Source organism: Rhamphochromis sp. 'chilingali', assembly GCF_963969265.1.
Source record: "Rhamphochromis sp. 'chilingali' genome assembly, chromosome: 1".
Taxonomy (NCBI): Eukaryota; Metazoa; Chordata; class Actinopteri; order Cichliformes; family Cichlidae; genus Rhamphochromis; species Rhamphochromis sp. 'chilingali'.
The window spans coordinates 3,315,187-3,338,988 of NC_137929.1; the positions used below are offsets into that span (position 1 = coordinate 3,315,187).

Sequence of the window (23,802 nt, forward strand, 5' to 3'; positions counted from 1 at the left end):
AAGTGGACTAGTGAGAGCATCTATGTTGTTGTTGTCTGCTGTGGGACAGCATCAGCTCCAGAGATGCATCAGGATCAGCAAACTAATCTGCAAGGCTGCAAGTGTCACTGAAGGAGTTTGAGTCAGTGAGGGACTCAAACTCACACAGCTGGTCAAGAAGGCTCAGCAGCTGCTGTATTTCCTGAGGAGGCTGAGGAAATTTGGTATGTTGGCCAAGATCCTCAGCAGGTTCTACAGCTGCACTGTGGAGAGCAGCCTGACAGCTGCATCACTGCATGGTACGGCAGCACTACTGCAAACCGCAAACGCCTGCAGAGAGTGATAACAACTGTGGAGAAGATCATCAGGACCCCGCTGCCCTCTCTGCAGAGCAGCTACCATCACAGAGTCCAGAGGAGAGACACACCTCTGCCCTCGAGACGAAGGTTCAGAAGTGTGAAATGTAGAACATCCAGACTCAACAACTCCATCTTCCCCACTGCTATCAGACTCCTGAACAGCTGACCGACCTCAAACTGCAGTTTGCACATCAGGTCACTTTGCACACTAAGTTCATTTTGCACATTAAACTCCATGTACATCCATGTACATCGACATCTGCAGACCACACGTGTCTTCAGTTACTTATTTGTACTTATTTGCAGTTATTTATCTTTTTATTTTATTTTTTTAAGTTATTTCTTATCCTTATTTTATCTTTTGATTTATTCTTATCTTGTTCTTTTAACCCTTATCTAACTTGGCATTGTGCACGGTGTGTTTAGATTCAGTTTAAATTCAGGGACACGGAGCCCCTGTTGATCCTCTACCTAATCACACGAGCCACGGTGTGAGAACGGGTGTGGGTCTCAATCAGCCAAGGTTTTGGGTGAACCCATTGTGAGATCTAGCCCCACGCTATCATGTGATTTCCTGTGATCAAATGTCCCAGGATGTGAGTGGGCGTTAAGACGTCCATGTCCCTCTTCAAGCAACTTAAAGAAGTCCAGACGCTTTTCTTTCCAAGCTCCTTCAACAACATCATTCATAGAACAACTTCCAGCTTCTTTTGCTCGGCTACAGTTTGGATGGATTTGCAGATGCAACAAGACTAAAATGGTTAGGGTCAGGAGGTCAAAGGTCAGAGCTCCTGTGGGTCTGAGGGCGGCCTCACGCTGGAGAAGGATGAAGGAGTCTGACCTGAGCCAGTGTTTGACATGAACACATCAGCACTGCTGTCAGTGAGCCTAACGACAGCCGTTAGCATCATTTCAGTGTTTCAGTCATAAAAACACTTCCTGTCTCTGTGGTGGTTACAGTGACATCATGCAGTTTGTGCTTTGACCTCCAGAGGGCGACAAATCAGCACAGACAGAGAGCTCCATTCAAACTTTGCTGCCATCAGGAATAATTCTTCAAATATAATCATCAGTGTTTGAGCAGTTATGATATCAGGGACAATCTAGACATGTGTGACAATACTGAACATGTCACATGACACACCTCAAACATCATGTGATCCACTCTCAGTCTGCACTTTCATTCATGACTTCAACAGGTTGAAATGAGCTTTGAAGAAACATTCAGTGAAATAAATCTTTCATGGATTCATGTGAGCAGCAGATGAACTTTGTACCAACAACATCTTCAATAACAGAGTCTGAATGAAGCTCAGGTGTTGATGCTGCTCACTGATTGGACGCTTGCTTTCAGCTCTGCTCTCAGTCTTTACTGCACAGGTGAAGGTAGAAAGTGTGACTGGATCTATAGACTGGAAACAGAGAAACATGCTGAACATTTGAAGCTTTGCAGCAGAAATGTTCATGTTACAAATACAGCAGAGCTGATCTGGGATCAGTGTGTTCACACCTGCAGCTACAACAAGGTTTCATGTCTTCACACGTCAGCATGTGAACTTTACTCTGACTCAGTCTGAGCAGTCAGACGGCATATTTTTAAAGTTAACACATCAGCACACACAGAGCTGAGCCCCTCCCACCTGTGCTGAGTTTCAGGTGGAGCCCCGCCTCCTTCCAGGAAGCAGCTCACCTGTGTGTCCGTGTTTAGTGTCCAGGTGTGGAGTGGAGCTTGTTGTTGGTGTGTGAAGAAACTGTAAGTTTGCTTTGTTTCCTCCTTTAACAGTTTGTCTTTAGGAACTTTACTGTTTGTTCAGCTCGTGTTTGATTTCTTCACACAACAAACTGTGTGTGTTTGTATTTCCGGTCTCTCCATTAAAGTCAGTGTGTAATGTTTCCTGGCTAACATCAGCTGTGTGCAGCTTAGTTCAGCACAAATCTGCCGCTCCATAGTTCACGGTAACGGACTCACAGCTGGACCAACGAGGCCGAGTGTGTCCGCCACTCTGAGCTACGTTCGTGTTTGTGTACTTGTAGTTTGTACTTTGAGTTCACTCAGAGCCCACAGAGGACACAGCGTACGTGATGACGTCACAGCCCTTTACCTCCTTTACTGTCACTGTGATTAATATTTACACACGAGACACCTGCAGAGCTCTGACGCTAAGCTAGCACACAGCATGCTAACGCTAAGCTAACGCTAAGCTAACACTAAGCTAAAGCTAAGCTAACACTAAGCTAACACTAAGAGTTCTTACAGACACGAGTTAAAAAGCTGCTTTTAGTTTGTGATCAGAGTCCAGGACTGAGAGCAGCAGCAGAGCTGATGGATGATGAATTACTGGATGGAAGAAGCTTCTCATTAGCAGTGAATCAGTGTGTGTGCAGTTCTCTGCAAACTCAGCAGCAAGAATTAGTGTGAAGCTTTAACTCTGCTGATCCTCTTTGAATCCTGGATCAGCTGAAAGGTTTAAAATGTTGTTCACACGTGTTGGACTGACTGAAGCTTCCAGTCACAGTGACTCAGTGTGTGTCAGTGAATGCATCGTGTGTGCTTCAGGCTCCATCTAGTGGACTGATAGCAGAGCAGCTGATGGCAGCTTCCTCTGCCTCACACTGCTGTCTGACTGCATCCAGCTGACACTGAGATGAAGCAGGAAAGAAGCAGCTGATATTTGGACAGCACACATGATGAAAGGAGGATTTCAGCTGATGTGCACATGAATGATTTGTGTTTCCTCTGCAGGTAGAAAGTGTGTGTGAGCTGAATTGAGCAGCATGGATCAGTGTGAGGACAGAGAGGAGGGAGTCCCTCCCTCTAAAAACACTCTGTGTGGGGAACATGAGAGCCAGACCAAAGCTCAGAGGTGAGATGACCATCTCTAACTGTGCATGACTCTTCTCCATGTCACAGCTCAGCACTCACATCACTGCTGCATCATTATTCACAGGAACCAGCCTGGACCTCCACCCAGCTCTGTGTCCTGTGAAAGTAACTCAGTCAAAGATGCCATTAAGAGATTTGAGCAAAGACAGTCAGCTGAGAAAAGGTAAGCTAACACCAATAATATCAGCTGATATGTGATGAGAATTTTACTGAAGATTTATAACTTTTTCAGGATCCATCAGAGACTCAAAGCTGGACCTCCACCCAGCTCTGTGTCCTTACAGAGTGACGGGTCTAAACATCACCCCATTAATTTTAAAGTCCAGCCTGTGTCTGCTGCAGAGAGGTGAGCTGTTAGCAACATGAACTCTTTGATTAAACTGCTCGATGTTGTTGGATATAAACTACAAACACGTCGTTCCCTCAGTCCCATTTAAACTGTCTTTTAAAACAAGCCTTTGGTTTCTAAACAACTGAAAACCCACTTCAGCAAACAGGAAGTGATCAGAGCGTCCGTCCACTTCCTGTCAGGCCCTGCAAACATTTCATATTGAAGAAAAGTCGTTGATATCTCACATTTTTACTCCACCACATTCAACCATTGTGACATTTTACAGCATGAAACTCTTGTCACATGACTCCTGTTATGTTATAGAGTCATGTGACCACCAGGGAGGGATTTGTATGGATGAAACACATTCAAATCAATCTGATTCATCAATGGAAACATTTTTGGTGTAAATGCAGCAACACTGAAAACGCTGAAGATAAAAACACAACAGATGAAATATGAACAAATCGAGGCTTTGAATACACGTGTGTGTGTTTGAGACACAGAGATAAATGGATTGTGTGTCTGTCCTATTGCTGCACGAGGGTTTTATTGTAGATTTTGTGCGTGTACACTTTTGACCACGAAGGTGTTGAAAGGGCGTAAAACAGTTGGAGGCACCAGAGTGAACACTAGTGCTGTCAGTAGATTAAAACATGACTAATTAATGACACAATCTTCTGTCATTAATCCTGATTAATCACAATTACTTGATCAATAGCTGCAGTTACATTTTCCAACTTTATATTTAAGCCTGTAACAGACGTTTACACCATATAATGAAGTCAATGCAGAATAAACACAAAGAATGTTAAACGCTTCAATTCAAAGAGACTTTGAATAGTTTTCAGTCTTTAACTCAGCTTCTCTGCTGTAAATACAACTTTGTAACAAACATATATACTAAAAGCTAAGTGTGCACTAATATATAATCATATATAATCTATATTACTGCTGTTAATGAAAATGTTTAATCAGACTCATCACAGGGTTACTGTGGATTAATTTGGATTAATCACCATTAAACATCATTTTTAATGTAAACGAATCAAAGTTCATTTCATGAGCAAACAGACTCGAGAGAAAAGGGCAAATTTACACACTTAACATGTTTATTGAACATGTAAACATTGATTAACCTCCTGAATGAGCCGACCCCCCCAGGGACAGTCCTGCATGCTAATGTTGGGCTCTGATTTGTACCTGCAGGATTCTGTCAGCCACAAACTCCTCAGCTGATCCTGAATCTGAGCCCATCTGTCAAACAATCATTTTCTTCACAGGTCTGTGGAGGTGGCACTGATCCTGCAGCAGTCTAACACTCTCTGTCACTCTTCTTCAAGTCTTTGACACGAGGAACCAAAACTATGTTATTAACAACACTAACAGGTCTGCAGTTTGTCCACTTGGCATCAGTGCTTTGCATCGTTGTGATATTTTAAGCTGGAAGTGCTTCGGTGAAAAGAAAATTCCTTCTGTCACGATGTGCAGAATCCTTCATGTTGGTCGGCTGGTCCGTCTTGTTATTTTTTTAATGCTCAAACTTTTCATCGAGAGGTCAGTGTGTGTTTGTCATCTTCCATATTGAGCTGATTGGTTCAGCTGCCGTCACTAACAGATGTGCTGCACATCTGCACGTGTACAAAGGTAACTCTACTCGGACAAACTGCCCGAAGTGCGTTGATAGAAACATTTCAGGGATTTTGAGTCGTTCTGCTCTCCAGATGTGTCGTGTTAAAGGTTTTTATCATGTTAATCATGATAACAGATGAACCCCTAACCCTAACCCTACATGTTAATTTTGACAGCACTGGTAAATCCTTTTTAATGTTCTTCTGTCAGATCATTGATTAGACTCGACTCCAAATACGAGACTCGGAAAACTCAAATGAAAACTCAAATCAAAGCAATGAGAAAAGGACTTCTTGTGTTAGAATGAAAACATATGGAAGTGGTCAGGTTTCAAACACTCGATGAATCTACTGCACAGTTACATTCAGGGACCTTTGGCCTCCTGAGAGCATTAGTTGATGGTTCATCACAGTTTTCTCAAAGTTTCCTCTGAGCTTCTGCAACATCATCACTTCCATCACTGATGAAAGAAAGTTCATAGAAAACAGAAAATATATCTTCAGAATCTGAGAGTCTAAAACTTGACAGACTTGATTCAGATGAAGTTATTTGAGCAGAAACTCCTGGATCTTTATCCTGTGTTGATCTAATCCTTCATGGTTCTTCCACAGAGTGGAGCAGCAGAGCTCAGAGGTTCCCAGTGGTCAGTCTGCCCAGCAGCATCAAACACAGCTGGACTCCATATTTATGGTCTGTACATGTACAACAACTACTTTATTATTAATAATAATGCATTTATTTATAGGTCCCTTTCAGAACACCAAGGACTCTGTGGACTAAATGACCAAAAGAAACAAACTTTGAAATCAGACGGTGCAAATGTGATCACAGGGAAACGTTTTAAACATCGAGGCTTTAAACAGAAACCAAAGTGAAACAGTTTGTAGTCGAGATCAGTGGGAATGAAGCTGAATAACTGTTTCTTCAATAACTTTGAGCTCTTAAAAAACAAAAACTAGCTGAAAGTCTGGCTGCTCTTATGAAAAGTACAGAGAAATTATGGGTCGCTCAACACTTGTGCACAATATAGGAGTTTAAATAAATCTGAAGAATAACTCAAAGTCCTACAATCATACTGATAAAGTCATCTACAGCTAACTATCCAAGTGGATTTGTTTAAGACAGCTCCATCTGCTGGTGGCCCTCTGCAGGTGCATGAAAGGGGCGTGTTTATATTGAAAGTAGTAGAGAAAGTAAACCCCACGGGAAGGAGGAGGACTCTCAGCAGCTTCCAGCTCATATTCAGACATTTGACTTCTCACTGAAAGCAGCAAGTTTGAGTGTCTGTACCTTAGTTAGAAGAGATAACATGGTCATAGTAATTAGAGTTGATTGAGCAATGCTGTCCTTGTAATGTAGTTTATGATTTTTATGGACAAGTCCAGTTTTTCTGTAGAGCCTCTCAAGTTGGTGACAGCAGCAGTGGAAGTTCACGTGTAAACCAGAGCAGCAAATCAGGTCCAAATGTGTTGTTCACAGTGAGTGGGATCATCATTGGCTGCTATGTTAACCTCCTGCAGCAGGATGTCTTTGGTCAGAGAATGGATAGATCACTAAGTCATTGTTGAGTTTAGGGAGACAGTAGACAGTTGGAGGAGGTTCAGCCAGTTGACACACAGTAGATAAAATAACTGAAGGCAGGAGCAGACACCTGTATGACTTTCCACCTCTCACATAGATTATTTCCCTGGGCAGCGCCACAGGGCTGGTAGATGTAAACAAAGCTGGAGGAGAGGATTTATTCATCTGAGAAAAGTCACAGAGTTGTGTCTTGATGCTCAATCATCCAGGTACGTAAATCCCAAAAAGCTTGATTCTGTTCATCTGGATGTTTTCAGTGGGAGAAACGTTTCATCATCATCAGGTGACTTCTTCAGTCTCAGCTGACTGCAGGTTTCAATCTTATAAACAGGACATTTGTATGACTGAAACCAGCCCACTGAAGGAACAATGGGCTGGGAGGTCAGTTCATTGATCATTGGTACGCATATTGTCAGGACCATTGATCAATGGTTGTTGATCAATGGTCATGAGTCCAGTTCACAGAGAGCTGGGGAATGGCTGCAATCACAGCATTGTAAGATGGTGACAAATGTACCCTTAGGCCCCTCCTCCATTCAGAGATGGTCTTTCCTTTTCACATAAATGGCCTCCTTGACTCCGCCCTCAAACCAGCGTTCACATTTACTCAGGACCTTCTTGATGTGAAGTTCTTCTGCTTCGCTGGCTGCTGTGTCTGTGGGGATGGTGTTTGTTCTGTGTTGTAGCGTCCTGATGACGCCCAGTTTGTGCCCCAGTGGATGATGAGAGTCAAACCTTAAATACTGATCTGTATGTGTAAACAGAGTGAACCTTTAAGACCAGTTGTCTGTACGATCAACTCAGTCACCTGAAACATCTCCAAGTTTCTGGCTTTGATCATCAACTTGTTGGTAGTTCAGCTCTGAACACCAGTGAAATGTTTCTCCCACTGAAATCGCTGCATTCATATGAACAGAATCAACGTTTTGGGATCATGGAGTTGTGGAGAAAGTCTCAGTTAATCAGATAAAGTCAAACCTATAATTGGTAAAGAGTTCGCGGATGATATGCCCCTTGATCGTAAAGAAGTGGATGTTGTGTGGACTAAAGTTCAGAGTGGTGGGTCATTCATAAAGTATTCTGTTCCAGCTGCTGGAGGACAACATCATCACTTTTGTGAAGAACGAGCTGAAGAAGATCCAGAAGGCTCTGAATCCAAATAAGCCCCAGTGCTTGGAGTTTCAGAGGGAGGATGATGAGCAGAGGAGAAACAGCAGAGAGGCATTTGTGAAGATCACAGTGGACTTCCTGAGGAGAATGAAGCAGGAGGAGCTGGCTGACCGTCTGCAGAGACGTAAGAGGATTTATCTAAAGATTTAAGCTGCTGGATAAATGAGACACTTGTGACACCAGTGTGTTCAGTCATTTCTCAGTGGGTCAGAAATTGTCATCAGCATTTTGTAAAATATGATTGTTAAAGTTGTATTTTTATTATTATTATTATTATTCAGAACTTCCAGCTGCTGTTTGTCATCGTAACCTTAAGTCTAAGCTGAAGAAGAAGTTCCAGTGTGTGTTTGAGGGCATCGCTAAAGCAGGAAACCCAACCCTCCTGAATCAGATCTACACAGAGCTCTACATCACAGAGGGAGGGACTGCAGAGGTCAATGATGAACATGAGGTCAGACAGATTGAAACAGCATCCAGGAAACCAGACAGACCAGAAACAACCATCAGACAAGAAGACATCTTTAAAGCCTCACCTGGAAGAGATGAACCAATCAGAACAGTGCTGACAAAGGGAGTGGCTGGCATTGGGAAAACAGTCTTAACACAGAAATACAGCCTGGACTGGGCTGAAGACAAAGCCAACCAGGACATCCAGTTCATATTTCCATTCACTTTCAGAGAGCTGAATGTGCTGAAAGAGGAAAAGTTCAGCTTGGTGGGACTTGTTCATCACTTCTTTACTGAAACCAAAGAAGCAGGAATCTGCAGCTTTGAAGACTTCCAGGTTGTGTTCATCTTTGATGGTCTGGATGAGTGTCGACTTCCTCTGGACTTCCACAAAACTACAATCCTAACTGACCCTAGAAAGTCCACCTCAGTGGATGTGCTGCTGATAAACCTCATCAGGGGGAAACTGCTTCCCTCTGCTCGCCTCTGGATAACCACACGACCTGCAGCAGCCAATCAGATCCCTCCTGACTGTGTTGGCATGGTGACAGAGGTCAGAGGGTTCACTGACCCACAGAAGGAGGAGTACTTCAGGAACCGATTCAGAGATGAGGAGCAGGCCAGCAGGATCATCTCCCACATCAAGACATCACGAAGCCTCCACATCATGTGTCACATCCCAGTCTTCTGCTGGATCACTGCTACAGTTCTGGAGGATGTGCTGGAAACCAGAGAGGGAGGACAGCTGCCCAAGACCCTGACTGAGATGTACATCCACTTCCTGGTGGTTCAGGCCAAAGTGAAGAAGGTCAAGTATGATGGAGGAGCTGAGACAGATCCACACTGGAGTCCAGAGAGCAGGAAGATGATGGAGTCTCTGGGAAAACTGGCTTTTGATCAGCTGCAGAAAGGAAACCTGATCTTCTATGAATCAGACCTGACAGAGTGTGGCATCGATATCAGAGCAGCCTCAGTGTACTCAGGAGTGTTCACACAGATCTTTAAAGAGGAGAGAGGACTGTACCAGGACAAGGTGTTCTGCTTCATCCATCTGAGTGTTCAGGAGTTTCTGGCTGCTCTTCATGTCCATCTGACCTTCATCAACTCTGGACTCAATCTGCTGGAACAACAACAAACAACCTCCCAGAAGTCTGAAACAGGAGATTCTGCAAAGAAACACTTCTACCAGAGTGCTGTGGACAAGGCCTTACAGAGTCCAAATGGACACCTGGACTTGTTCCTCCGCTTCCTCCTGGGTCTTTCACTGCAGACCAATCAGACTCTCTTACGAGCCCTGATGACACAAACAGGAAGTAACTCACAGACCAATCAGGAAACAGTCCAGTACATCAAGGAGAAGCTCAGTAAGAATCTGTCTGCAGAGAAAAGCATCAATCTGATCCACTGTCTGAATGAACTGAATGATCGTTCTCTAGTGGAGGAGATCCAACAGTCCCTGAGATCAGGAAGTCTCTCCACAGATAAACTGTCTCCTGCTCAGTGCTCAGCTCTGACCTTCATCTTACTGTCATCAGAAGAAGATCTGGATGAGTTTGACTTCAAGAAATACTCTGCTTCAGAGGAGGCTCTTCTGAGGCTGCTGCCAGTGGTCAAAGCCTCCAACAAAGCTCTGTAAGTACATATGTTGTCATCGCTTCATTGTTAAAATCATGGGAAATAAATCAGAAATGCTGAGTTCAAAGAGCACTGTAACATTTTTTTAAAATAGTGAATTAAATGATCATCAGTCACTCGGTAAATATATGGTAGTTTTAATGTTTCACTCCAGCATTTCTAAAACACACTTTGTTCTGTAACTCTTATCAAAGGACAATCCAGACCCAGCCTATAAGAACATGAGCTCTGATGCTTCAGCCCCTCTGACAGGTTTATTATCCTCAGCTTGTTCACTTGTCTCCAACTCCAGGAGTTTGGTTGTTTTATTCTAAAGCACAAACTTCACCTGCCAGACTTCACCTACATCTTTTTCTGATGTTCGTAATTTAAGTTCAAGTTTGTATCTCACTTTCAGTGCACACCCTCCCTTTTTAAATATAAATCTCTGCTGTGCTGTCATGTTTTCATCCTGTATGGAGGGAGAAACTCGGTCTTCATTACTGAAATTGCCTCTAAGGTCGTGTTTCTTGTCAGTAACCATATGTAACTGTAAGGCTTCCATAACCAGTGTTATCACAGAATTACAGTGGGTTCACTCTGGGTCCTCTACAGTTTCTTCCCACTGTCCACAGACATGCAGTTAGGTTACCTGGTGATCTAAACTTCATGCAGGTGTGAGTGAGAGTGGTTGTCTGTCCCTCTGTGGGCTTAGTGGAAGAGACTGGATGGATCTCTGCTTTGTCTTTGATATATGCTGACAGCAAACATTCTCCATGAAGTCTGCATTTCAGCTCATCTCCTTTATACACACCTTTAACAGGAAGAGTTTTATACAACTAGTGTTTAAAATCCAGTGTTATTCACAATACACAGGTAATGAGCATGATTATTGAATTACTAAAATTTTCTAAAATAATTGTTCTCAATGGCGTTCAGATCAGGTGAACAAGGAGGCCATGTCATTCGTTTTTCTTCTTTTATACCCTTTCTTGCAGCCACGCTGTGGAGTACTTGGACGCGTGTGATGGAGCATTGTCCTGCATGAAAATCATGTTTTTCTTGAAGGATGCAGACTTCTTCCTGTACCACTGCTTGAAGAAGGTGTCTTCCAGAAACTGGCAGTAGGACTGGGAGTTGAGCTTGACTCCATCCTCAACCCGAAAAGGCCCCACAAGCTCATCTTTGATGATACCAGCCCAAACCAGTACTCCACCTCCACCTTGCTGGCGTCTGAGTGGGACTGGAGCTCTCTGCCCTTTACCAATCCAGCCACGGGCCCATCCATCTGGCCCATCAAGACTCACTCTCATTTCATCAGTCCATAAAACCTTAGAAAAACCAGTCTTGAGATATTTCTTGGCCCAGTCTTGACGTTTCAGCTTGTGTGTCTTGTTCAGTGGTGGTCGTCTTTCAGCCTTTCTTACCTTGGCCATGTCTCTGAGTATTGCACACCTTGTGCTCTTGGGCACTCCAGTGATGTTGCAGCTCCAAAATATGGCCATTTCCTTTATACGCACCTTTAACAGGAAGAGTTTTATACAGCTAGTGTTTAAAATCCAGTGTTATTCACAATACACAGGTAATGAGCATGATTATTGAATTACTAAAATTTTCTAAAATAATTGTTTTAGTTAATATTGTATGACAGTGTACACAGAATTATTAGCTCAGTAGGCAGAGTGGTCGCCCCATGATCATAAGGTCAGGGGTCGAATCCACCGAATAGCTACCTTGTGGTACCCCTGAGCAAGGTTCCATCAAGGTACCAATCATGTGCACTGGACTGGTAGCACTCATAGTCTCATAGGTTTAAATAATTTTTTTAAAAAAAGGGTTCAACATATAAACAAATTTAATTTGATCACATATATTGTTTGGTTTTTTTTGTTGTGGTTTTTTCCCTTTCTCTCACAGACTGAGCAGCTGTAACGTCTCAGAGGAAGGCTGTGAAAATTTGTTGTCAGTGGTCAGCTCCCAGTCCTGTAGTCTGAGAGAGCTGGACCTGAGTACCAACAGCCTGAAGGCTTCAGCAGTAAAGCTTCTGTCTGCTGCAGTGGAGAGTCCACATGCCAAACTGAATGTTCTGAGGTCAGATCAATTTGTATTATGTTTAGTTCTGTTTGTTTATGTGTTTGATGTTTGTTTTTGTTTATGTCTTTATCCAGTTATCCTTGTTTCATAGCATTTTTATTCATTTCAAAGTTAAACAGAAGTTTTACTAACCTGCTCAGCACAAGACAATAAGCTATTGCACCTTGATTACACTTTAACAACAATCTTTATTCATGTTTTTATCTTCAGACTTAACATCTGTGAACTCTCAGAGGAAAACTGTGAAGCTCTGTCCTCAGTTCTCAGCTCGCAGTCCTCTAGTCTGACAGAGCTGGACCTGAGTATCAGAAAGCTGCAGGATTCAGGAGTGAAGCTTCTGTCTGCTGGACTACAACGTTTAAACTGTAAACTGAATACTCTGAGGTCAGATCAGAAAACATTTAGTTTTTAGAATTATTAATTAAAGTTCATACATATGATGTTGTATTTTAGTATGTTTATGTTTCCTTTAAAAAATAGAAAGTCAACATTTAATGTTGTGAAATGTATTAACAAACTCTACATGAGTACTTGTTTTATAGATTGTCTTTTATTTTTCAGACTGAGTGGCTGTAACCTGTCAGAGAGAAGCTGTGAAGCTCTGTGCTCAGTCCTCAGCTCCCAGTCCTCCAGTCTGAGAGAGCTGGACCTGAGTAACTCTGACCTGCAGGATTCAGGAGTGAAGCTTCTGTCCGCTGGACTAAAGAGTTCACAGTGTGCAGTGGAAACTCTCAGGTCAGGATTCAAACTTTTCCACAGATGATCATTTGAAATGTGATTTATATTATTGTATAAACAGGTAACTTTTACAGCTGTCAAGTGAACTTTTATTCACATTTGAGTGGATAATTGGACTCTGAATTACTAAAAGTTGTTATAGTCATGTCTTTGTTTATTTAAAAAAATACTTCACGTACTGCCTAATTTAAAGATTTAGGCTCCTTTGGGCCCATAATATATATATATTTGATTTCTTTGTGAATGAAATTAGGAGGATATTGGCGACTGCTGATTGGCTCGCTGTTTGTTTTTTATTCACAGTACTTAATTTTAAAGGCTGATTTCTCAAAATGAGATGTTTATCTTTTCTTCTACAACACTTGGAGCCACCAAATCTTCTTGCTTCATTTATTCATTACAGTTTGATTTAAAGAATATTAGACTCGTAACATAATAAATACATTTATTTCACTTCTTCTTGAGAGAAAGAAAGGGATGACTGGGTGAGCTCCAGTGGTTCATCCCAGCAGAGAGAGCGGCACACTGGGCTGCAAATGATCACAGTAGTAATGGCCATAGTTTGATAAAACAGGCAGTCTTACCCTGTAGATAATACAGGGTTCTGGTGCCGATGTGGGGGAGGGGAGTCGCCCGGTACTAACTACATACTACTAACTACCTCATCCAGATGTCTTCCCTACTAAACCTGATAAGAAGTAACTGCAGTAGCCTTATAGGTCAAATCAGTTTCACCTGTTAAAGTTAGCTCCACTATTAATTAGGGGTGGGGGAAAAAATCGATACTGTGTAGTATCGTGATATTTTGTTTGCTAATAATGTATCGATACAGGGACAGCAGAAATCGATATTTTGTTACAAACAATTTTTTCTCTGAAGTCAACATGCTCTGGAGTCAGAGCATGTTGACTTCAGAGCATGTTGATCCTTTTTCTGAGCAACAATCCTGACATTCCTTCACTGTCCAAATGTGTTTAACTTTTTTTTTGGCAGCAATAAACATGACAGTTTACTTATTTTAATTTAAGACATGTTTAATTTTAATTAAGTTTGAAACTTTTTTATTTAATGTAAAATTATATATTTTTTAAAATTTACTTTCAAATTCTTCAGTTGCTGAAGGGGCTGCATAGTTTTCATAAATTGCATAGTTCAGAATAGCTATAATTGTACCAGATGGTTGCATTCAGTTAAGTTGGACTAGACTGTAATACAAACCGTTCAGTTTGTCAACAATAAAACTGACTGAAATGAGAGAAAGACTGAGTGTGAGACTTTGATATTAGATAAAATGAATATTGATAAAGTTTACCTTTATGTGCAGAATTTAAATATCGCAAAATATTTTAAAAAATCGCAATAATATCGTATCATGCGTTAAGTATTGTGATAATATCGTATCGCGAGTTGTATGGTGATTCCCACCTCTACTATTAATGGTGTCACTTGTTATTTCTGGGATGAGTTTAGTAGCCTGAACAGCTGCTTAAAGGAAAGTAATTAAATAATAAAAATAATAATTCTGCACTCCCTGTATTCATTCACTCTCACATTCACACACTGGTGGAGGTAAGCTACAGTTGTAGTGGTAGGTTAGGTTTTGCCCAAGGACAAAATGACCAAGACAGAGAGAGCTGGCTCATCAGACAGACAAGCTCATCTTGTAACCTACTGGTTCGCTGGTCAGCACACCAGCTGACTAGCGAACCGGCTAACTAGCACACCAGCTAACTAGCACACCGGCTAAATAGCAAATCAGCTAACTAGCACACCAGCTAACTAGCACACCGGCTAAATAGCAAATCAGCTAACTAGCAGACCAGCTAACGGCAGCCACAAGCTGAAGGACGATTAAATGTAGTGGAGATATCAGAGATGACACTGGTGTGTCCGATTCACTCTTTAGCACTCTGCACTGAAAAAAATGTTTTTTTGGCCCTGTAATTATTATTTCAATTAGCTATATAAATTTTACAAAAAATTACAAATTCAGTGCTATTACTTTAAAATAGCAGTTTTTCTTGTAGTGCATTACTTGAGGATTGTTTGTAATTATGTGTCCTCAGTTTTGTATGTAAATTGAATCATTCGATCCAAGTAATATTCACTAAACCAATTCATTGGCTTAATTAGTTGATATTTCCAAGTAAAATGTAATGGAGTGACATCAGTGAATATGGCCACCTTCTCTGCATTCGGAGCATGACGTCAAAGCCCCTCCCCACATTTGAGCGGTCTTTCTTCAGACATACCATGGTCCACATTTCGACGGTTGGCAGACTTGACGGAAACGGGAAGAAGTAGAACCATGAATGTAAGTTTTAAGCGGAACAAACTTTGTACGTTCCTGTTGGCTCACCTACTTAAGTCAGTTTCTCCGCACTGAAAGAAGCTGCGCTAGCAAATAGTGTATTTTCCTGCTAGACTTGCTGACTAACTTTCCTGGCAGGAGGTATGTCCAGAATTTCCCACAGCACTTTACAGCTTAGATGGCCACCTAAACAACACACGCCTGCTGCCTTAACTAACGTCTTTGTGAATAAAACGACCACGGTCCAGTTTAAAATAATTGCTGCACAGCTGCCATGAGGTGTATTTTGAAAAATAACAAAACAAAAAACGATATACGCACTCGATTTCACTCAAGTCTTCATATTGACCTGTTTTAAATTTGCCACCGAACTAACATATGTAAAAAAAATAATAATAATATCAGTGTGCATCCTTGAGTTAGTAGAAATTAGTTGAAAAGCATATAGATAACCTTTTTTCTTTTTTTTTCTTTTTTCTTTTTTTTTTTACAGAACATAGGACCTTCTGACTGCTAATTTGAACTCCACAAGGTAAGATCAAATTAGTAACGATTAGGTTTAACTTGTCACATAATTTGTCTGTTTAAGGTGCCACAACATGAGATGGATGTGTAAGATATGTAGCTTTGAGTCAGAGAAGAGGTTGGGATTGTTAAAACACTACAGACTAAAGCATGGAAATGGTGGTCGCAGCCAGTCAGTCCCTTGTCTTCACACTGATTGCCCTTGCTCGTTTAAAACATTTAATGCCCTTAAGACCCATTTGTCTCGACACCATGTGAAGATGGTCACACAAAGTGGACCTCTTTCATTTACTTGTCTACTTTGCTGCTCTGTTTTTTTTTAATTCAGAGAAGCAGTATTTTGAGCATCTTAACAACCACTTAAGGAAGTTTGAAGTAGTTGCATGTGTCTTCAAAGACTGCAACTTCAGTACAAATATTTATTCCACCTTTGCTACACATAGACACAGAAAACACCAGTCACACACCCTTGAGGATTTTAAAACTGAAGTATTAAAAAGCAAACCTAATGAACCCATGTTTGCTCAGGATGAGACCTATGTGGAAGAGAGCTTAGAGCTTTGGGATGGGGAACCACAGGAGTTGTCTCAAGATATAAAAGAGAAATTTGGCCATCTATTTTTAAAGTTAGAAAGCATGTTCAATGTCCCAAACAAATGCATTGATGAAATAGTAGATGAGCTTCAGTTTATATCCACCTCTGCATCTGGTCCACTTTTAAGAGATGTGGTGGTGTCCACCTTGAAAAGCCATAACTGTGATCTGGATCCAGCCATTATCTCAGATTTAGTGAAAAATCTTTGTGAGACACACCCTATAAGTACTGCCTTGGGGACAGGTGGCCCTTTCACAACTTATTACAAGAGAAGAGAATTTATGAAGAAGCATTTTTCAGTTGTTGAACCAGAAGAACACATACTTGATAAAAAAAAGGGCAAAACCTTCCAGTATGTCCCAATATTGCCCTCCTTGGTGCAGGTCCTAAGTAAGTCTTTTCAAGAAAACACATTTGAAGGCGAAAAAAAAACTGAAAATGACTTTAAGTACCAGACATTTCGTGATGGATCTCACTATCAAAACAACAAGTTTTTCTCTGTAGAGGAGAACAGAGTGAGTCTCATCCTGTACATTGATGACTTTGAGGTATGTAATCCTCTTGGGACATCTCGAAAAAAGCACAAAGTCACAGCTGTCTATTGGGTGTTGGGAAACATTCCGGTGCAATTACGTTCCACATTGACATCAATCTACCTTGCAATTCTGTGTAAGGCTGAAGACACCAAGCAGTTTGGATTCCAGCGAGTTTTAGAGCCACTGTTAACAGATATCCAAAGCTTGGAGAAAGATGGTCTTTTTGTTCCAGCGTTAGGGAAAGCCATTAAAGGGACTGTGGTCAGTGTGGTGGCAGATAATTTGGGGGCGCACTCTGTGGCAGGATTTGTCGAAAGCTTTGCAGGGTCATACATCTGCCGGTTTTGTGTTGGGGAGCGATCCAAGTTTCAGTCCAATGAAGTGAGATCTGGGTCTTTTCATCAAAGAACCAAAGATCAACATACACTGCATGTACAGACAGCTGTGTCTAGTCCAGATCACCCTCATTGTTATGGTGTAAAAAAACAGTGTGCATTGTCAGAAAAACTTGAGCATTTTCATGTTACATCTGGTTACCCTCCAGATGTTTTACATGATCTGCTGGAGGGTATTGTTCCAGTGGAACTGGCTTTGGCATTTGATAACTTGATCAAGAAAAAATATTTTTCTCTCATGGAACTGAATGATGCCATTTCCAATTTCCCATACAAGTGGAGTGATAAAACAAATCGCCCTCATCTCATTCCTGCTAACTTTTCGACTCGAAAATCAGTAGGGGGCAACGCACATGAAAATTGGTGCTTATTACGTCTTTTGCCTCTGATTATAGGTTTAAAAGTACCCCAACAAGAGCCTGTATGGCAGATGCTGATGACACTGAAAGACATTGTGGACCTTGTCATGTCTCGAGCCCATACTGAAGAAAGCATTTGCTATCTTGACAGCATCATTTCAGAACACCGAAGCAGATTCCTTGATGTTTTCCCCCAACATAAGCTCATTCCCAAGCACCATTTCCTTGAGCACTATCCTCAGCTCATTCGGGAATTTGGCCCCCTAGCTGCCCTCTGGACAATGAGATTCGAGGCCAAACACAGCTTTTTCAAGAAGGTGGTAAGACACACTGGTTGTTTCAGGAATATTTTGCTGTCTCTTGCAAATAAGCACCAGCTCATGGTTGCATATCATCAATCACATTCTGTCAAACCATCACTTGCGGTCACAAAAACAACAGAGGTCTCTTTAGATGTGCTTAAGGATGATCTAAAAGACCTGGTGAAATGCAGATTCCCTGCTGTTACAGCTGTGCATGTTGCCAATAATGTGTGCAGTTTAGGCACCAACTATGCAGTGGGAATGTTGTTGTGTTGTGGTTCCACTGCAGGACTGCCTGACTTTTCTGAAGTGTTACAGATAATGGTGATTTGTAACAAACTGACTTTTTTCGTGAGACAACAAAATACATGGTACAATGAACACCTGAGGAGTTATGAGCTGGAGAACACAGGGAGTGTGCAGTTACTTGAGCAAAGAGAGCTTAAAGATTTTTATCCTTTGGCTTCATACACCCTTGCAGGAAGACGCCTGACAACTTTAAAGCACCACATTTGCCTATCTTTTTGAAATGTGAGGAGAGAAGCTTGTGAATAAATGTCTGTATTTCTCTTCTGTTGTTGCAGCTTCTTCCTGTTGATATGGCACCCTCAGCGAAACTGCGGATAATTTTTGGGGAGGATGATGTCCACAAACTACTTTTACCTGCAGGCATCCCAAGCACACTTCAGGACCTCAATGATGTTCTTCGAGAGACATTTGATATTACAGGACCATTCACTGTTATGTACCAGGACATGGATTTCGATGGTCAGTTCTTCACTTTGACCTCGATTGAGGAAGTACAAGATAAAGCTAACCTCAAAGTAGTAAAAACTGAACCAGTAATCTTAAGTCTCACTACTGTGGACATGTCAGAAGTCGAATCTCCAGTTCCACTATCTACAGAAGCAAGCTCCTCCTCATCTGTATGCGACACAATCCTGTTGTCCTCCCCAGATGAGAGTGGACCATCCTACAGGTCTAAGCCATGGCCATTTAAGTTTGAAATACCAGACTTCTCTTATGATATAGACCTTGCACTGGAAGCAGGAAAGCAAGCTTATGAAAATGATGGCACACTTTTGAACAACCCAAGCGTAACTAGTAGCATTCTTGAGAAGCTTGCAGAGACTATATTTGGCTTCACAGCATATCCAACTGGTGTCCAGATTTTAGCTGTTGCTGAAGCCTTGGTAGCAAAATACCCATGCCTCAAAGAGCCAGGTTCTTTTAATGGCCTATATGGTTGGCAACAGAGGATAAAGTATAAAATGGGCAACTACAGGGCAAAGTTAAGAGGTCGCCAATTAGCCATTCCAGAGCTCGAGGTGAACACACTGAAGAGACGATGCTCCAGTGAAGAGGGTTCACTTAAAGGCTTTAAAAGGGCCAAAAAAGCTGAAGTCAACTATCTGCCACCACTGCCATTCGGTGAGACTGAGGAAACCTTAGAGATGGATAGACTAGATTTGCTGAAGGAAATGAAGAAGAAGAACAATGAGAGGGCAATTAATGAGAAAATGGAGAAGTCTTTCGCTATGAGAAGAAAAGAGGTTGTCAAGGATTGCCCCGCAATCCAAGACCTCTTAGAGAGGTGGCCTTCTCTGTTCTGTGAAAATCAGGTAAATCCAGTTCTTGTTCATGCAGCAACTAAGTGTATGTGAGATCTCATGAGTCATCTTTGACATGATTTTGTGTTTTATCTCTCATTTCAGATCAAAGAGGAGTTTAAGCGAATAACCACAATTCATCTGGAGCGAACGTTTTTGTCCAGATTGGACAGGTACACCACCAAACTCCTGGAGATATTTCGAAGGAAGGGCGGGACTGCAGGGACCAAAATAAAACCAATGTTGGACTCACTCAATAAGGTAAAATTCTAAATTATTTTAATTACATAATCTAATGGAAAAGATGAGGTCATACACACTGAGAATGTATCACTCTTATTTAAAGGACAAGTTGACAAGTTTGTTATTTTAAACTTAAAGCTTTGTTTTCAGATTGTTTATGATGAAATCGAACGATTTTGATTGAAATTTGGACACATGCTGCTGGCCGGAGCTTTTTTGGTTTCTGTGGTAGCACACCCCCACCTCCACAATGGCTTCATACAAAGACGTGAAACTCACCGAGTGGTCAGGGGTGTTCACTGATATGTTCACACACAAATCGTTGCAAAAATGCTTTCCAACAGGTGTTTTACCATTTGTTGTAAAACTGGACCTATTTTTTCAAACGCCTTACACCTGTACATTCTTCCGCCGAGAGCTTGAATAATAGAATGGAATAGCGGCGGACTAATACCGTACATCACAGCACATCTAATACAAGTCAATGGAGTTGGACAAAAACTACAATAAAAACCAGTTGGAAAGTATCTTTTGCAGCGATTTTTGTGTGAACATATCAGTGAACACTTCTGACCACTCGGTGAGTTTCACGTCTTTGTAAACGACAGTTTTATGCATTTTAGGAAGGATTGTTCCAGTGCACCTATGAAGCCATTGTGGAGGTGGGGATGTGCTACCACAGAAACCAAAAAAGCTCGGGCCAGCAGCATGTGTCCAAATTTCAATCAAAATCGTTCGATTTCATCATAAACTGAAAACAGGGCTTTAAGTGTAAAATACTGAACTTGTCCTTTATTCTGATCAGTGTCTGTGTTGGCTGAAACTGTTCTCCTGATCCTGACACTGTGGCCACAATTAACAATTTATGCACATGATTGTCTCTACAAGTGTATACAAACCTGTCATCTCTCCCTTAATATGCGCTCAAAAGCAGAGAAATTTACAGAATTTTCAAAGTGACCCTCTGAGTGCAGCGAGATCCCTTCCTGCTGCCCATAGACTCCAATACAATTATTTCCCAAAATATTACTCTTGTGTGTGGGGAATTCCTGTCCTTGACTGGTTAATATTGTGATAGGAGGTACTGATATGTTGCAAAAAATTCATTTGCATGTCCAGTGATGAGGCAGAAAACTTTCCTCACTGGGCAGAGACAGTTTCTGGACCCACAGATTATGACATGCACTGGACTCTTGTCTTAACACACATCGTTGAGAAATTCATGTTAAGTTGTACACTTCACAACGTTAGAATGTAGCTGCAGGCTTACATTCTCCATGGGTAACTTTCTGTTTACATCTGTATGTGCTGTTATGTATGTATGTTACATATGTTATGTTGTGTATTTTCTGCAATAAATTTTCTTTTTGGGTTTAATAGCATCATGTCGATGGCAGAAGGGACATTATCATTCGTTGCTTAGTTGAGTATCTTGGAGAGAGTGGAGAGGAGCTGATCAAAGACCATCAGGTATCTGATGATCATAATGACTGTATTAAAATTGTCTAACCTTATAATCTGGTCTTCACTTGTGATGATATATTGAAGGTCAAAGATTCTCTACCTCTTTTTTATTTTTACATTTTTTTTTCTCTTAACCTTTTCTTTTACTTGGAATCTATTCTAGTTATTTCTAATTGTGGTTTGTTTGTTTTCACAGGAGGACGTCAGCCAAGAAGCATTGAAAGAGGACTGCAGTAATCACATGATGAAGATCATCGTAATCCATCCCAATGTGGCACAGGAAAACCAAGATCCTGTGAACGTGTCGGTCATCATTGAGGGGACAGAAATTCTGGAGGACTGCGGAAGTGTGACAAACGCTTGCCTCCTGCTCATGGGTGTCATCTATGCTGTCAACTTAAGTTACCCACTGAAACTGAAATATACGTTTGAGGTATTTCAGAAGCTGTTTCTTGAGCTTGACATCCTTAAAATGTCACCAAAGGTCCAGTCTCTCCACAAGAAACTTTTAGTGTGAGTGTTCCAGTGTTATTTGTGCTTTTGTCCAGCACAATTAATTTGTTTGCATTTTGTCTGTTTTCTGACAGTAATTTCAAATGTTGCTCAGTTTTATACAAGTTCTTTCTGTCCTGAACGTTCTGAGAATGTCTGCAAAGGTAGTGATTGCAACTGTTAATGGACAGAGTTGATGTATGTGTTCTGAAAGTTGATTAGAAGAAAGGGGACAGTGCACACTGAGTTTTTGAATAGCATGTTGTTGTTTTTTTGTATATGTGTATATGCTCTGTTTTGAAATTTGCGATCAAGAAGTTCTATGGCCATGTTTTTTGTGGTTATAATGTTATGTAGATATTTTAAATATATCTATGCCATTTCAACTGTGAAATAAAAGTGTCTCTTAAGCTGCAAATATTTGTTTTAGAAAATATTGATTTATTATTTAATAGAATAATAAGAATATTTATTCAATTCGATTAATATTAACTAGTACATTCATAATAAATATTACTTAATAATTACATAGAATATAACAAAGAAAAGATGAGTAAGAAACACAAAGAAATATCAGCAATGTTCACTTGGGTTTTGTAATTGGATGCAATGGTATTCTGAGTAAAAGTTACAACCTGTAGATGAGTATTGCCAGTGCAATTTACTTGTGTATTTCACATAAAAAATAGATGGTTCTAGTAAGTAAATATTACTTAGAAATAGCCCGAGTAAAGATTACAAGCACTTTCTGTGTGGAAAAAGTTGCCTAGCTTTTTTTAAGTAAATGTCACTCCAAATTTTTTTCAGTGTGGTCACTCCGGTGTGTCAGCCAGAACACCACTGAAGGCCAAATGATCCCAGCATGTGGAATAAAGAGCTTAAGGTTTGGTTTGAGACACTTTATTCTTTCACTGATTGATTCTTGCGGCTGTGATCATGTGTGTGGTTTCTTACAAAAAGGAAGTACACAATACAAATACATGACAAATAAGATGAATAGATAAGTTACATATCCAGTTATATGTACGTACATCAGTATAGCTAATATAGCCATATATAAGGACAAAGATCACAGTACTATAATGCAGTAATGTTAAACACAAAGGTGTATATCTACATAAATCTGTCCTATCAGTGATCAGGGTACTGTAGTATACTTCCACTACATAAACTATAGAAACTAAACGACATTAGTGTGACTTTAAGTTACCATCAGTACAGACGAACTGATGGTAGTTGTACAAAATAAAGGCATTGCAATTATTGTGAAGGGCTTCCGGTTAAACTAAGATCAGCTGATTACCTCATAACAAATTGTTTGCTATAGAACGCAGCTCCCACTCTTCATTAATATCATGTACTGTAACTCCCAAGTAACCATGGTTACCCAGCCACGCCCAGTAGTCTCCAGAGAGACCAACAGCTGGTGCACGTTGTAACGCCGTGGCTTTCGTAGTCTCTCCTTTTTCTACAGCTCATGTGTTCTTCTTGTGATGGTGCGTCTTGAGGGAGGCTCATACATGCCGTCATTTGTTGATCCTAAGAACGTTCCTCAGACCGACTTCTTCAACAACACTAATCAGCCTGCAGTTTGTAGCTACTCACTTCACTGTGGTGTTTGTTAGCTTGTCTTTCTTTGGTTTTATCCTGACTCCTCCCACAAGCTGATCCTACGTAGTCTGCCCAAGCCTCCCACCTCTGTTTGTTTGGGTGGTTTGTTTGCTGCCATCAACAGCGTGTAATGCATTTAAGTGATACTTCAGACATGAAGTACTGCGACAATAAAAAACTCAACTTTGCTTAAAAATAACTTTAGTTGTATCAACACTGCCCTCTGGAATAATTAGACTTTGGTGACAAACTGATGTGATCTCCATGTTTCCTTTGTTGGACTGTGGGCGAGTGTCAGAACTGGATGTACTGAGTAACATGTGGAGTTTAAATATGTGTCAGTTCCAGTTTTAGAGCTCTAAAGTGCAGCTATCATGTTAGGAATATGTTAGGAATAGACAGGAACACTGAGCACACTGAGGTCAAATCTTTATTTATCCAGTTCATCTGTAGGCTGAGCTCAGTCCATCCATTTAGTGAAATGATGTTTAAAGGTCTCCTTGTTCTGTGAGCGTGCACAGATCCTGAAG

General features: G+C 41.0%; 2 protein-coding genes across 2 annotated transcripts in view; both read left to right on the plus strand.

Annotated features, from left to right (window-relative positions):
* The first annotated feature begins 1,919 nt into the window (after window positions 1-1,919).
* The window catches only part of LOC308399148 (uncharacterized protein), a 32,079-nt gene continuing 10,196 nt past the window's right edge, over window positions 1,920-23,802 (plus strand). The window contains exons 1-10 of the mRNA XM_080886177.1: window positions 1,920-2,091; window positions 3,082-3,202; window positions 3,287-3,385; window positions 3,455-3,568; window positions 5,797-5,875; window positions 7,856-8,060; window positions 8,218-10,015; window positions 11,915-12,088; window positions 12,302-12,475; window positions 12,653-12,826. Of these exons, the coding sequence (XP_080742303.1) occupies window positions 3,114-3,202; window positions 3,287-3,385; window positions 3,455-3,568; window positions 5,797-5,875; window positions 7,856-8,060; window positions 8,218-10,015; window positions 11,915-12,088; window positions 12,302-12,475; window positions 12,653-12,826 (2,906 nt within the window). The 5' untranslated portion in view covers window positions 1,920-2,091; window positions 3,082-3,113. The remainder of the gene's footprint in view (window positions 2,092-3,081; window positions 3,203-3,286; window positions 3,386-3,454; window positions 3,569-5,796; window positions 5,876-7,855; window positions 8,061-8,217; window positions 10,016-11,914; window positions 12,089-12,301; window positions 12,476-12,652; window positions 12,827-23,802) is intronic.
* LOC308398089 (uncharacterized protein) lies at window positions 15,633-23,545 on the plus strand. The gene is made up of 6 exons (XM_080884496.1): window positions 15,633-15,672; window positions 18,437-19,474; window positions 19,568-19,723; window positions 21,086-21,175; window positions 21,366-21,682; window positions 22,469-23,545. Exons 2-6 carry the CDS (start codon window positions 18,452-18,454, stop codon window positions 22,503-22,505), a joined length of 1,623 nt encoding a protein of 540 aa, XP_080740622.1. The 5' UTR covers window positions 15,633-15,672; window positions 18,437-18,451; the 3' UTR covers window positions 22,506-23,545.